At 42.5% G+C, this 16,357-nt stretch overlaps 1 protein-coding gene across 1 annotated transcript; it reads right to left on the bottom strand.

Annotated features, from left to right (window-relative positions):
• Nucleotides 1-1,023: 1,023 nt before the first annotated feature.
• LOC125021738 (forkhead box protein O1-A-like) lies at nt 1,024-16,357 on the bottom strand. Its single transcript, XM_047607901.1, has 4 exons — nt 15,493-16,357; nt 4,610-4,801; nt 3,282-4,483; nt 1,024-3,176 (listed from the first exon to the last, which is right to left on the bottom strand). The coding sequence occupies exons 1-3, from the start codon at nt 16,114-16,116 to the stop codon at nt 3,305-3,307; spliced, it is 1,995 nt and encodes a 664-aa protein (XP_047463857.1). The 5' UTR covers nt 16,117-16,357; the 3' UTR covers nt 1,024-3,176; nt 3,282-3,304.

Genomic DNA, 16,357 nt, shown 5'->3' on the forward strand with positions numbered 1-16,357 from the left:
AAAGAAATAGGCTTGAGTTAATGAAGCCACTTTCATTATGTGAGTTTTTCTTTTAATACTGATGTGAAGTGAACATTTAATGGACTTTAAAGACAAAATTGTGGAATTACAAAGACACATTTATGACTGATAACCGGAAAATACAATATGCAATTGTATGAGGCTGATTTCTACAACTTAAATGAGTACAGAAGCATAGGGGGAATTCATGTATAAACATGAAGGGCCACTTCAGGTCCTATGTTGTTGTTTTTAGCTCAACCTTCTTTCATTTGACATCAGACACTGGAGACACTGCTACGGCATGTAAACCTTCAAACAACCAACCTTTGTGGTTGTTTGATCTCTTTGGTAATATATGTCACCCTTGCTTTAAGAATGACATATTTTACATAACTAACAGGCTTTCCTGTCCATCTTGCCCTCCATGGGTCCTCAGCCAAGAGCTTCAGCCATTGTTTCACTAATCAACATGATGGACACAGAGTTAGAATAATACATGATGTAAAATAATTTAGAAATCATTATACACTCTGTACTCCAGCTTCCTTCGGTGATTCTAAATTGGCCGTAGGTGTGAGTGTGAATGGTCTCTCTATTAGCCCTGTGATCGACTGGAGACCTGTCCAGGGTGTACCCCACCGCTTGCCCAATGATAGCTGGGATAGGCTCCAGTCTCTCATGTACCTAAACATACTGTATATTAAGGTTTTAATGGCTATTCTTTTACATTCCTAAAAAAGACGTTTTTGAAAAAAACTTGTTTTCTCTTTTGGGCAGAAAAAATCACCCGCACATGATTTCAGGTCCATTTTTTCCTTTAATTGCAAGTGGAGTGCATTGAAGTTACAAAGGGAAAAAAGCTTTCTTTAAAAAAAATCTGGACGTGGATATCAAAGGCAAAAATAAATCTGCATTTCATCTTTCCTGAAATGTTTCATCATTTGCATAATGTTTTATATGAAATATCAAAACAAGTCAGTCTTTGAATGTTGAGTGTAACAAACTTTAGCACTGTGTTCAAATGGTTCCAGCATATATCTATTCTTTATTCAATAATTACATATCGTGAGTAGCGCATTAAATGCATTATTAAATATTTGACTCCATGTTCTGTCTGGTACATACCTTTCACTGAGTTTTATCAGACGACAGATGAATGCACATTTGTTTGAAAAAAAATCTAAATTTATAATTTGAAAGTATTTTCCTTTACCTTACATTTAATAAAACCTAGTGGTGATAATAAGCATTGAAATGCAAAGACAGAGCAGGCCCCACACTGAATACATCCAAATGTAACTGGTTTCAGCATTATTTAATAAAAAACAAAAATTAAAAATATGTACAAAAATCACATGTCAGAAGTGAATTCAATACATTACTCACTGAGGACAATGGCAGGAAAATAAAATCCCTTCAGCACTTCAGAGGTAAAATATTTTGAGGTATGAGTGTTCATATATTTTTCTGATATAGTTTGGACTGAGATATGTAAACAACCATGTCTCACACATTTATACAGTATAATGTTCCAGTACAATAACAGCTAAGTAATTTCAAACTCATATACAAAAAAGTAAAAGTGAAGAAAATAAGTCGGAGACAGGGTAGGCACAGTGAATTGGCACTTTCTTTGAAATCTGTTTTGTGGAGAGTCTTTGGTGCATAACAGCTGTAGCTGCTTGGAGGTAAAGAGAAACCAAGTTCAGGGTCTTGCCATCAACCTTTCCATTCGCTCCTGCTCTCACTATATCACCCAGCATCAATCAGGTGAAAAGCTCCAGATTGTCCAAAATGTCCCTTTAATCAGAAAGTGATTTCAACTTGTTAGCCAAGTTTATTTTTTCCAGTGGGTCCAATATGGGTTTGAGAAGTTAGTCATAACTTTACAAATGATTTGCAAAACATCAGGTAATCCTATCCTAGATGCAAGAAATGTCCCACTGGCATTTTAAAAACTATAAAAATCCCTGCATTTTTAAACAACTCTGAATTACTGCATTAAAACACCCTTAACAATACAAGGAACATTTGCAAATTTTACTTCTCTATGTATACTGATACTGATATGAACTTTCAGTAAACAGTATTTAGAAAGTTTTTCCTTCTTTGAAATTAATTTGATTGATTTAAAGAGGAAAAATAACAGAACATCAATACAACACGTACATACGTATATACATATATGGCATTTTACAAGCGTAGAGGATGAAGCATTAATCAACCAGCCACAATTAAAATCAAAACATAAATAAATACAGTTGTCAGTAATGACTTATTTTCATTCAGCAACTCAGTTTGTTTTGGAGTCTCTAAAAACGCCTGACAGTGAAGTTGACTGTTGACTGGATAGCTGCACTGTACCACAACATCTGTCTCAATATTTAAGTTGTGTGAATGAGAAAATGTCCTTAATTTATTGTTGTTTTTTTCATAATGTGCTCTCTGATGTTGCACATCCCCATACATATCTTACTGTCATTGGCTTCATTTCCTGTCAGACGTCTACTTGACTATTTTATCATTTTAATATGCATCACTATGCAGATGATAGAGTGGTTTATCTATTAGATAGGTTAACAATTATGTCATTATTTGTCATTGATTTTAAAACATTTTTCTGTCAACTACAGATCAGTATGTGCTGTAAAATCTCAACTTATAGTTGTGCCTCCAGTTCACCTCATAGTCCTACAGGTATTCTCAGGTGAGTCTGGTGAATGCTGCAAAGCCTTACAACAAAAGGTCAAATGTGAGACTGACCACAAATCACACAAATTAAGAAATTACTTTCACTTTAATAGTTGTCAGGCACCAATACTGTGTTGTTTCTTATTTACACAGTACTATTTACTAGTATATACTTTTAATTGTATACATACATGCTGTCTTTGAGAGGACATTGTAAACAAGACTCGTTCACTTGCATCCCTGTTAATATGAATATCAGTTCTCGCCATCTTATTTTAGTATAGGTATCTGAAGGACAAAAGTCCTCTGTTCACTCTTAAATGTAAAGAAATAACATGACTGTTATATGTGAGCATATGATTCAGGATGTACATATTTGAGGATAAGTTTGTGTCAGATGCTCTCTGAGTGATGGTAGCGACGTCTTTGTATATATATTTTTCACTTTCTGAGCGAAGGTGAGCAGTGACGTTGTGAAAAACCTGTGAGGGAAAATGGAAAATGTTTAGTGATGAGAAACTTCGGCTTTATTGGTAATAATTTCAGTGAATGCATGCACCTTCTGCCAGGGTAAATGTTGGTCTCACCTCTTTGTGATCCAGCAGGCATCCTACCCTGACACCCAGCTGTGTGTGGTCGTCTTCACCCTCTGGGAAAACCCATGAGATCCAGCTGCTGGGTCAAAATTAAAGTCGAGCGCCCCACCATCCATGAGGGTGTCGTGGAGGACCGACTCCAGGTCACATTCAAGCCTCTCAATGGACACGTTGTCCAGGTCACTAGGTAGCCGATCCTGATGATGGCCGTGTGGGTGAAGCTCCCTGTAACTGTTGCTGCTGCTGTAGCTTACAGAGGCATCATTAGTGTGCGCTGGGTGTCCACGGGGAACCTGCATGCATGTCCTCAGGCTTGTCATTCGAGGAGGGGGTCCTGAAAGACTAGTCAGACTAGTCAAGGGTATCATGTTACAGCTATTCAAGTCTCGTGAGGCAGCAGGACCCTGGCTATGTATAGGTGGTGGATTTACACAAGGAACTGTGTGACTCTGAGGGGGATTTATCATTTTTACTGCATTATGGCCCCCTACATGGCTCTGGCTGCTGTAAGGGGTCATGAGGCAACGTCCCCTCCCAACCTCAGACCCCAGTGAATCCCTAGAGGGTCTCATGTCCCTACTGGTGTCTGCATCTGCAGACAGCAGCTCTTTGAGGAGCCCGGCAGGGCAGATATACTGATTCTCATAAGCCCCAAAGGTCGGCTTGGACTCTGGAAGTGTCTGCAGGGGAACAGGGGACAGGGAGTTCATCCTCACCTGGCCATACATGCACTTATGATAGTCCTGTTGTTGCCGTGTGGTCAAGGCAGTGGAGCTGTAGGGACTGCTCTGAAGCATGGCAGTATGTGGGGAATGTGAGGGGTCAGAGCCGAGCTGGGGTGGTTTAGGAGACAGCAGGTTCAGGTTGTCCAGCAGACTCTCCATGACGTTTTCTGAGCCACGTTGGCCCATAGAGCCGGCCACCTCGGACAGGCTGGGCAGGGTGGAGGTTATCTTAGTCCCCGTCACTCCAGGATACATGATGTGGTTGTCAGACTCCGCTAGGTCATCCTGTTCAGAAGGGAAAGGTGAACGGCGTCCACTCAAAGTACTGGCGTCGGAGCTGGTGCGTGTCCTAAAAGAGCTCCAGGCTTCAAAATCGTCGTTGCTGTGGGAGTTTGGGCTACCCAGCCAATTAGAGTACTGGGAACCAGGGCTGCCTGCTCCTCCCTCAACCCCTTCTTGTAGAGCCATCTAGGGACAGAAAAACATAAAATATTCACCAAACTATTTTTGTGCCCTGAAGAATTGTGAAAGAAAATGACCAAAATATCTATCTATGACTTTTGTTTATTGAGTATATTGCTAGCGATTCTGTACCTTTTTCTTCGTGGCCCTTCCTCTGCTCTTGACAAATTTATTGTTGTTGTCCATGGAGGCAGCTCTGCGTCGTGGTGACTTTCCATTCTTTCCTCCTTCTGGGTTCAGCATCCACCAGGAGCTTTTTCCTGTTCCCTCATTCTGTATGCGCACAAAGCGGCTGTGCAGAGACAGGTTGTGTCTGATAGAGTTCTGAATGAGGAAAAAAATAATAATTTGTAAGTTTTAGTCACAGTAAAATCACACATTACAAAGAATACTTGTGAATTGTACTGTGAGTTATTATAACATTATGTTTAAAAGTTTAAAAACTATGTACAAGTACGCAGAACTTCTGGTTAAAAGAAAATATAAATGTCAGTCCTATCTGTCTGTACAATATCTCATCTGGGTGTTCATTTACAATAATTCATTGTTTCAGCATTAACCTGCAATTTTCTCATGGCTTGTATCAGTTTCAAGCTTTTCTCACAACAACAAAATGGGCTCATTTAGAAAAATGTTTTAACTTCTAAGTTAACATTAAGTAGTATTTACCATCCTTCACTTGTCTGTGACTGAAAGTAGGAAGTGAGTGGAACTTTTTTGATCAAGCTTATAGTTAGGACTGGAGTGGCCTAGGCTGCTAAGGGACGATGCTCTGAGCACATGTCCTCTACTCTCTTTTCTCTGACACTGGGCTCCTGTCCTCTAAATTTTTCTCTTTTTCTAGTCATCCAGTCCTGTGCTACTGCTGTATAGCATGTTAACTGCTGCGTGTCCCTCTCTCTCCTACCGATTTTGTAAATCGTCTTGAGACAATTTGTTTCATCACTGATGCTACAAAGATAGAAATGGAAATTGAACTGGTTGCTTTGTGAAATCCCATACTTGAATTTATTAGGCTTGTCACCCCTTTTCCCTCCTCACTAGCCTGTGATCATACGTCTTCATCTAGTTTTATCTAAACAACAATATCCCACCCAGCGATGCCTTCCCCTCGAAACCTAATTGAAAATAAAAAATATTTTTGAATATAGAAAAACAATCTCTGAATCATCACAGCTGATTTTTGAATCATCACACAGATTCAATCTTCCCAAACTTTGACAGTTACACTTCCAAAAGAGCTAACCTTCAGCAGAAACTCATCTGCTCTTTTTCATTCATGCATGTACACCTAAACCCTTTTTCATTTAATTTTCTCTAATGCTCTGTTATGAGACCTAAAAAAAAAAGGGTCTCCTGCGGTAATTCACTGAGGGAGAAAATTAACAATGCTCATAAAGTATGCAGACATACTGCACGACCTTGCCGTGACAACGTCTGACAAAAACATCGACCTAATATGTAACTTGTAGTACTACAATGAAACCCAACATAAGACATAAGATGGCACCAGCAGGGAATTTCCCCTAAATACTCATGTGAACAAGAAAGAAGCTCCCTGCAGTTAGTAAAGCCAGATGTCCCCAACCACAGGATTCAACTGGGATACACAAAGCGTGGAGACAGACACACTCGCGTTCAAAACAATGGACGGATTGTCTGAGTGCGTCTCTGAAATGTTGGTCTTGGGTTGAAGTTAGGCTTTTGGCAAGAATATGACTCAGACACTATTAGTATGGAAAAATGATATCTTGTTTTATAATATTCTGAGTTATGGCTAAATTACTTGAGAATGTTAAAACTTTCTGATAGAAAACAAAACATGTTGAGGATGGTTCGATAAAGAATGTTTAAAAAAATATTTAACTTCCTGCAAGGGAAGAATAAAAAGAGATTTTTAGCATTACTTTTGAAGACTATCCTCAGTCTTCAAACCTCAAACCATACATTAGCATAGAGTGAAGGCAGAGAGGGCTGTGCACAAATGGGATTTTTTCTGTTGCAAAGAAAGTAAAGGGGAGGTTACAGAGTTCAAAGCAAAAGTGGGGAGGGTGACAGAGTATGATGTTTTTGCCGCCAGAGGGTCATTGGGTTCACTGTGTGCTGAACATGAGCTCCTCAGTCGGCGCTGACAGAGACATGCAAACAGGTTGGATTGAATAGGAGCAGAGAGAGGAGGAGAAGCATCAGATGCGAAAAGACGCTGGGTCGGACCTGCTTTCTGACTCACCATAACAGAACCCCCCCTCCCTAAAAGCGTACTCCGCCCTTCTCTTCCACTGACTTTTAAATAAGGCTTCCTGTGTCACAGGACATCCTGCACATGCAGATTGAACAGGCTTGAGGTGTAGTTAGCAGTCAGTGCATGGCCACAAATGCACCGTTCAATCTGACGCATGTTCATTTGATTCATGACCTTTTCCTCCATTTTCTTCTTCTTTTTTTTTTACATGATCTCAATCTGTAACTGACGACAGGAAATGAGTCATTATCGGAGGACCTGAGATCTGAGCTGTGTGCCGAGCAGACTTGTCTGTGAACTGGCTTTTATACCACTAACCAAATGACATGTCTTGCTCATGCCTGGCTGAAATTGCAGCCAATATGCAAATGTCCACAGCGTCTGATTAGTGCCCACAATAGATCATGGACCGCATGACTGGGCCCTGGAAAAGCGCATTCTCTACTCGGCCTGGGATAATCCTCGTCTGAGACAGACCTCACCTCAGCCCATAGAGAAGAAAAGACATCCTCTGCTTCACTAATGCAGGAGGTGGCCCATTCGCACATTATTCCTCTAAAAGCCTGACCCAAGGTGGCCTTTATTTCATTGTAGCTAAACTTCTTTATAAAATGTATTGTTGTGGCTCTTTTAACTGACTGTGAAGTAGCAAAATATGTGCACCTGTGGCTGCATGACATCTCATCTGAATGTGAGGCATTAAGGCATTATTCTCCAATGGCCTTTCTTGGCAACCAGGGAAGTTCCCATGCACTGATTATGGAGGCCTGTAAGTGACAAAAATGCGTAAGAGAGAAGATCTATTAAGAAATTAGAGCAGTGATGCATTATTCAACACAAGCCCGTCCACAAGTTAACTGCTGCTCCATTTTGGCATCTAGTGCTCTTGAGGACAGAATCGCTTGCGGTGCTGGCTCTGATGCAAACTGCTGTTACAGTGGAGAATGTGTGTTTTCAAGCCTCATAGGTTTTGGGGTCATCTGGTGCAAGAACACAAAATCTATTTTCAGTTTGGTTTGGAAAATGCCACCATTAGACACAATTCTGCAAATACAGTGCAGCAGAAAGCAGTTGTCTCTCTACAGCACACCTGCTAAGATAAGAACTGTCTACCAAAGGTCTCTGAACCTGACTTTGAATCATCTGTGATCAATAACTTCAAAACAAACTGCTGCAGTATGAACCGACTCCTCCTACTGGACTTGAAAACAATCGAATTGACACAGCTGCTGTTTCTTGTGTAGTGAAGCATGAGGCTTGCAGTAACGGTCGCAGGATAAGTAAACAAACAGGGCCCAGTTGGTGCGACAGGTGCAGCCGCAGTGAAAGTGGCCCCACTTGCAATTGGTCCAAACATTTTACGTACAGCACCAGACACAACCACAGACAGGACAGAGGCCCTCCCAGGAGAGCGACTGCTGGAGACCAGCTGCTTCTCAAATCAGTAACTCTGTTTTATATCAATGATGACGGCTGGTATTTAGTTCATGATGATAAGCTAAGGGAAAGGTGAATTAGAATAAATTTGCATCTACTGCAAGTACTGTAGAGACACTTGTTGAGACACAACTTTTAAAATTCTTCCTGTTACAAGTGAAAAAATAAACTACTAAATCCAGGGTGTGCTACTAGACTACTAGACTTTGTCTGGAATGATCAGTGACTTCTGGTATTTAATGTTAGCTTTGGGTTTTAGATAATGCAATCATATACCATAGGTCTAACTATACTTGTGCTAATGCTGTGTTATGTTTTTTAACATGAAATAACGTAGCATTTAAATAAAGCTAATATTAGCACCTTTAGCAGAAAATACCTGGGTGAGAGAATGTCTCCTTTAAACAGTCTAGTTGTAAGACATTTACATTTTGCAGTGATGTTGCATAAACTTTTTTTTTTTCAAATTCCCTCTTGCAGTCACTGAGTCCTTGATCCCAGCGATGGGTGCAGCCGTCCTTTAAGCATTGTTTTATTTTGCTTCTGCCCTAATGCTTTTTTATATTTACGACAAAAGTCGTAGAGAACGAGGAAACACGTCCGAACAATTGTCCACCTTTCAAAATCACATTAACAGGGAAATGAGGAAGTATGCTAATCTCTGCAGCTGCCAGGAACCATGATTCAGCTGGGGCAGACTTCTTGACCAGGTTGTTGACCTTCCACATTCTGGCTGGATCCTCAGATGTGTAGGAAATGAATGGAGTTCTGCTAACTGGGTGACTTCACAGCTCATAATGTTAGTGAACAGAGGGACTTCCCATTAAGACTGTGCAATACATTTGATGTCATGAGACAAGACTTGAAATTTCTTATAATATTACAATTGCGCTGAAGGACACATTTATTTTTTGTCATCATGCTTCTTATTCTCGTCGAAATAAAACGCAAGACAGGAACAAGTGGTTCCTCCTCATTCGTCAAAATAATCGGTGACAAAAGGGAGTAACTTGCTCATCTGTGAGCGTGCAGACACTACTAGCAAACCCTCAGATATGTGGTGTAAATGAGAGAATAAGAAAGTACAGCACTTGCAGAGATTACAGCAAAAGGACACGCCACTTCCTGACAGTGTCTTCCTGTGCACCCCTCCCCCCTTTCTCATCTGACCCAGGACGTTCTTGTTGAAAATGAGCGTGGGACCTGAGAGTTCCGTTGCAGGGTGGCAAAGAGGCGAGCGCAGCTGCAGAAGAAGAGCACTGAAGCTCGGTGTGGAGGGCATGTCGCCCCTTCGCGGCTCCAGGCACAATGTAGACTACTTCATTAACACTGAGCATCAAACTGACTGACCTACTTCTGCAATGGCTTCAAAGTGGAACCATGAAAAAGAATGGAGAGCTTTGTGCTAGGGGTTCGGCTTCAGATAAACAAGGAGAGGGCAAACGAGAATAGCAAAACACACACCACACATGAATAATACTTGGATATTGAGAAATTCTAATTCAGGTTAAACACGTTTGTTTTTTTAGCTGGATTGGACACTAAACTTAATCTACTTTTTCCCATTTCTCTTTATCTTCTTCACACCATACTTCTTTGCCTTCCTTGGTCCCCACTCTTCTGTATGTTTTGTATAATGAATTTGAGGCCAAGTTATTTTTGTGGACTTACTGTTAAGGGGGGATTAATATCCAGTGCGGGTTTGAGGACAATGCAAAGATTCACATGCCACAGATTCCACAGATGCACACGTGCAGACAGCAGACTGTACACAGTCCTCAGCTCACAGCCAGCCAGTCAGCTGATTGCTCCCCTCCTTCCCTGAAGCCACAGTCGCTCTGCTTTGAAAGCCCCCGCTCCAAGCCTTCCTTTCTTCATGGGGTTACTTGAAGCTTTAAGTGGGCCTCTTTAAGTTCAGGGCAGGCCTCCCTTTTTAACCTTGTGATCCCAAGACAAATAGCTGGCAGTGATTCAGTATTTTCTTGCTTCTTTTAGTGGTTGTTGTCTCTTTTTCAAATTGAGTTCATAGACCCACAATTAAATGGTTATCTGAGAATATGATTGATTTAAGCAGCCCACTCCAGTGTTTTTATAAGATTGGAAGATAAGATAAAAAGCTAAACAGAAAAAGCAGAAATAAACACATTTAAAGCCCGACACAAAAACATGGTTCTGCTATTTGTGACAACTGCAATTTTAAAAAAATATGTATACATTTTTCAAGTAATGCATAACTAAGGATGTCGCTGCATTGACTGGGAGGTGTGTGCCACAGTGTCCACATGCCCATGTATTGTACATGAAAAGACTGACGAACACTCTATTTCGTCACCCACAAGTTTCCGAAAGAGCCATTTTGAAGCTCAATGGGGTGGCTCTGAGGTTTTCAATTTACTCATGGCTAATTCATAAATGAGTGTATCTGAAGTGAAGTGGGTGGAGGAGACGGCAGTAGTGGTGAAACAAATTCAGTTATTTTGGCCTGAGCATTGGTGACATCACAACACGAACTCCATTCATCTCTTTCTCCAGCTTGGGATTAGTCAGGAGTTAGCAGAGTCAGGCAGTACCAAAACCTCTCTCTGGGAAATCTGTGGGTGATGCCATCTTCATATACAGTTCATGGTGTCCATGTGTCCATGGACTGTATATAAGGAAGGTGAACCCTCCATGATGTTATCCATAGGTTTCCTGAGGAGCAGTTTAGAATGTCAGTGGGGTGGTCCTAGGCGTTGCCATCATGGCCTTGCAGTACTCCACCTAATTTAAAAACGGTTATAGGGTGGAGCTGAGTGACAGCTAGCAGGAGGTGGGTCTTGTATTTATATAGTGCTATTTCTATATATTGGTACTCAATACAGTTACAGTGACACATCCACCCATTCCTCACACAAGTGCGCACACACTCACACACTAGAGTTTCAGTAGCCAAGGGCACTGAGATGTGGTCTATGTGCCGTGGAATCGAACCACTAACTCCCTCTCTGTGGACAACCCACTCAACCTACTGAGCCACAGAAGGAGTCAGGTCCTGCCAAAGCCTCTCAGGAAACCTCTCACAGAGGGTTCATCCAACATTTCACTCAACACCACAAACGTAAACCTCCTGTTGGTGTTCCAGCTATCGTGTAGAACATCAACATCTCAGCAAGATTGCATGGTAATCCATCCAATAGCTGTAGTAGTCTAAACCAAAATTTTGGTTGGAATTAAATTTATATGCGGTATATATTGTATTATTTTAAGACTTCCTATTGACTTTATTATTGGAGACAACTGGCTTTGTAAAACTGAACTGAACTGAAATTTAAATGCGTGGCAGTCATCTGCAAACACAGCTTACAAACGCCGATCAGTCACAACATTAAAACCACTGGTATTACAGGAGAAGTAAATAACGTTCACCATCTCGTGACAATTCAGCGTTCTGCTGGGAAACTTTAGAGTTTTTGGACTTTTCTTGAAAGTTGCAGTCAACCAAAGTTGCAGGGGAACTGGGTTTTGCCAACTCTGCAGTTCTTGTGGCTCCCTTCATCAGCTGCCGGTTAATCTGGGGGATGTTGTGCTGTTCAAATAGAAGCATTGTGAGTTTTTCCACAGTGCCACTCAGTTCCTCCTGAATAAATATGTTCAGTGTTGTCTGTCATTAGTTTTCACGGTGGGTATATGCAAACATTAAACAACCAAATCAACCGGGTGCACAGGCATCAAGGGGCATTTCTGACATTCATGTTAGATGACAAAGTAAGATAAACCGCTTCAAACCAGACCGATAACACAGACAGGTGTCTATCTACAAAGCACTGGTACATTAATAACACAAACTACCTTATCATAACATAACAACACTAATCAATGGTTTCTCCGCAGCTCAGATCATAGAGCTACTTTCTTACAATTAACATTTGTAAAATGCACACCTCAGTGCCAGTTAAAGACAGGGGTGCCACTTCCTGTTCCATTATTTAATGTCACAGTTCACTGAGAAAAACAGTGCCAGTAAGATGCCAAGCGTACGTTGCTGTTCCCCGCCACTCATAGACCCACCAATATCTCAGGGGAACCAGTCCTCCCAGTTGTCGGGGGCCCTCTCTTGTGGCAAGGGGCTCTAAGCTGGCACGCCATTTTTAGAGGGAAAACAAAAAAGAAATCTCGATGAGGGAGCCAGGAAGCTGCAGAGGCAGCAGCATCGCCCTCATCCTGCGCTCCACCCATCTCCAGTTTTCTAGGTGGAGCGGTATAATCACAGAGGTTCAAACTCAACGCCCTCCATCCACCATGAGGTCTCTGGCTTATCTCTGTCTGCCACTACAAATAAAGACACTCATGCATGTGGTAAAGTCAATACATGGTCCAGGAAATGACGCAGAACATAATAGTAAGATGCTTTTGTTTAATATGTGGCATGAATGCTGACATGGTATAAAGTTGCACAATGGCAATCCATATATGGTCTCTCCTATTGATTCCTCCTCTTTTTCCAGCCCTGACCCTCGTGTTTTGCAGGGTGGGGATGTTAACACATGGCACTGTTTTCCATGCACTCGGCAGGAAATGCATCATAGTTCATTGTGGGGGGACCGCCGTGTTTTTTTAACAGGAAAGTGTAAAAATAACTATTAGCTAGAGGTTCCAAGGCCCGGCCAGCATGCCAGCGCTCAGGAATGCAGAGGTTGAAGCAAAGATGTGTTGATTTTATATAAAAGATCAACAGGATTTCTGTTCTTGGTGAAAACTCCATCCCCATTTGTTGATTTACCGAATGGCACACAATAGAAAGAGAGACTATAGTAGAACTTTGACCCTTAAGATTGGAGTGAGGGGAAATGTTTACGCAAAACGAAACAAGAACAATGATATTCGTGTCAGTTATTATTATATTTAATCCAACAATAGGGGTAGTGGGGTGATGTAAAAGAGCCAGGTTCAAGTGAAACATTTGCAAGTATCTGTATCTCACTCCCTGAGCTCCACTCAAACAAACACCTTCAGCAAAAGGTCTGGGAGAGTGCATGAAAGGAAGCGATAGGATAAAGAGCAGTGATCCCTTTCTCCAAGCTGAAGCATCCGCTGAGGAAACTCTAGAAGACAGGGACACAAAGATATGAGCGCACAACTCAGGAATGGAGGATGTTTGACGTTGTTCCCAGCATCCCCCTTCTCCCAGCGCCTTCCCCTCCGACACACTCCCCAACACTGATTGAGCTGTTTGTGTCGCCTCCTGTTATTGTCGGGGGAGCTCCGAGCCGTTTACTCCACTGCTTCCCTTTAAAAAAAATTAAATCCGCATTCCCACCACCTACAGTACATTCACAAGAATGTAGATTAAGAACTAAAGAGAAGAGGAAAAGGAGGTTTAGCTCAGCCACAAGTCAAAATATAAGCTGTGATTAAGCTTTTCACATGGGAGTGTTAAACAATGGAGCTATATTTGATTGAGGTTTCCCAAAGGCATTTCCTGACAACTTTGAAATGACGTCTGATGAGAATGCAGGGGTTTCAGGAATGGCTGAGAGGCAGAAATACGAATTTGACTCATGTCTTGTAAGTGCGAGCAGGCTTCAGTTTGCCTCCTCCGCTGGCCCACTCTCAACTTTGCCTGCTCACGGGTTGAGGGACTTCCTCACCGGGGCTAGACAAACTCGGATTAATGTGTTTGTTCAGGCTTTGGGCAAATGTTTTTACAAGCTGTTGTTAAACTTTTCCAGGCCAATTTTTCAGGAGGGAACTGGGTTTTCAGTGGCTATGGAAATGAGTCAGTATTTTTTATGGTAATACAGGACTAACTTTTCTCCGAAATACAAGTCCACAAAGCATCCCTGCACCTCATTGCTCTCAGTCAAACCAGATTTGAACAATCCCTCAGACAAACTTTGCACTCAAACCATCAAATCTCTCTAATAAAGCTCAAGATTACCTGTTACAGTCTCTAGATGGCAGCTATTCTTCAAACTAAACTGGCCCTGTGCTTGGTTTTTGTAGTGTTGTACTTCAGGTCTACACTGTAAAGAGACATATTGTAAGATGCATGCAGGGGGATGTTTACAGTCAGTCATGCAGGCTGGTCCTCTGCAGCTTTAGAGCTGTACATTTCCTCACTGACACAGCAGATGTGCTACCGCTGACAGAGGAAATCACTCCAGAACTTGAAAGGTTATGCCAAAGCTCAGCAGCCCATTTTAAAACTAACTGTTGAACATTTTTGGAACCATGTTCACGGAGAGGAGCCAGCTTTGAACCAACACGGAGAACGACATCTGCAGGAGCAGAACGTAGATAGCTTAACTGTGGCGTGAGATGTTTTTTTTTTTTTTTTTTAGTGGTTTAGTAGTACACTTAGTTTTGTATAAAACCTAAAACCTTCAAACTTAGGCACTTATCTGTGCGGCTCGACAGGCTGGACATATTGCACCAGAGTCGTCTAGATATACTATATATGTCAGAAATGTGTCTGTCTCTGTGGAATAAGTTGCTCAGTCTGAGCACACCGTAGCAGGTGACGTCTCAAGACTTGTTTGTCTCCTGCTAGAAAACACTTTTCAGTGACGTCACTGACCGGATGACAGGAAAAACACTGGTGTTTCTCATTACATAATACATGGAACCCATCCATGATGCACACCAGAGATCTGACAGGTCTTGAAAGGGGAGCCTATTGATTACAAAATGTCATGCACCATAAATTTCAGCATAGTTAGACAGTGTCATTAAGGTAGTTTGGTTGACGGTTTAGAGTGAATTAAAGGACCTTTTGCAGATTTTTAAGCCCAACTACAGAGACAGCTGATTTAAAAGCAAGGGCACACAATAAACCAAGACAAACCAAGCAACTGTTTGCAGCCCCATGAAAAAAAAAATGAGAAAGGGGGCCCTCAGATGGTTTCTTTGTCGTATTTTTCAACCATAATCCCACTTAAACCTATGAAGGACCTACCGTGTGTTGACATACTCCGTAACCCCCCTAGGGGCCCCAGTTCTATCCACAGACTGAGCTAGTTTGGATTGTCTCAACCTGGGGACACTGCTTGAAACATTTAACCACTCTTGCACAATGGGCATGAGCGCACTAAGACATAAGGATCTGGCACTCAAATGTTTGTCTGCTGGTATTGATGGTATCTATCCTGCACTTTAAGTTTGCACCAAGGTTTAAAAAACAATCACAATATTGTACAGGCGTGCTCTTTGCACATTGATAATACCGGTACACAATATTAAAGATTTTCCTTTAAAAATCTCCCTTGATCAACTGCTTTGCTGTTCCTTACTGCGTAACAAAGTTAAATTGCAAACATCAAACGCTTGACACGCCTGCCCGCCTATGCATTCCGCTCACCTTCCAGCCCGCAGAGCTGTTGCTGTCTCCTTTATCCTTGAAGTAAGGCACACTGTTCACCATCCAGTCGTAAATCTGAGACAGCGTCAGCCTCTTTTCAGGTGAGCTGTCTATCGCCTTGGTAATCAGGTCAGCGTAGGACATGTTCCCCCAGGCGTTCCGACGCGACGAGCTGCTCTTCCTCTGGCTGGAGCCACCCAAAGGTGGGACCCCGGGAGTAGGCACCTGTTGCTGAGGGGGCAGCTGCGGACCCGGGAGCTGCTGCTGCTGCTGCGGCTGCGGCTGCGGCTGCTGCTGCTGCTGCTGGGGGTGATGGTGATGATGATGGTGGGGATGAAGTGGATGCGCACAGTTTCCCTCCCGACACTGAAAAACGCCGCACGGGGGTTTGTGCTCTGCGTACTCCTCATAGTTCTCCTCCAACAAGCCGAGGTTGCTGATGAACTCGGCGTTTCCTCCCGGCTCCTGTTGCACGGACGGTGCCGGGGAGGATGTATTGGAGCCGGCCGGGTCGATGAGCTCCGGCCGTTGAAGCGGCCAGGTGCAGGATCTCGGGCGGGAGAGAGGCTCAAAGTCCGGGTCTATCTCGGCCGGCTGTGCCTGCGGTGGCGGTACCTCAGCCATGTCAGGGTCACACCGGCGCTCTCTGACACATAGACACTCAGAAAAATAATAAGGACCACCGGAAAGAAAAATCACACAGCCGGAAAAATATGGTAAAATGCTGCGTTCACACAACAGATCCCCGTGCTATGGCGAGACAGAAGAAACAGACAAACTTCGAGGTCTTCACTGAAGTTCACACCATCCTGACCTGAATCGACTGCTTGCAACTGTCAAGTCTGCCGCTCTGTCACTATTAACA

Source organism: Mugil cephalus, chromosome 15 (assembly GCF_022458985.1).
Source record: "Mugil cephalus isolate CIBA_MC_2020 chromosome 15, CIBA_Mcephalus_1.1, whole genome shotgun sequence".
Lineage (NCBI taxonomy): Eukaryota > Metazoa > Chordata > Actinopteri > Mugiliformes > Mugilidae > Mugil > Mugil cephalus.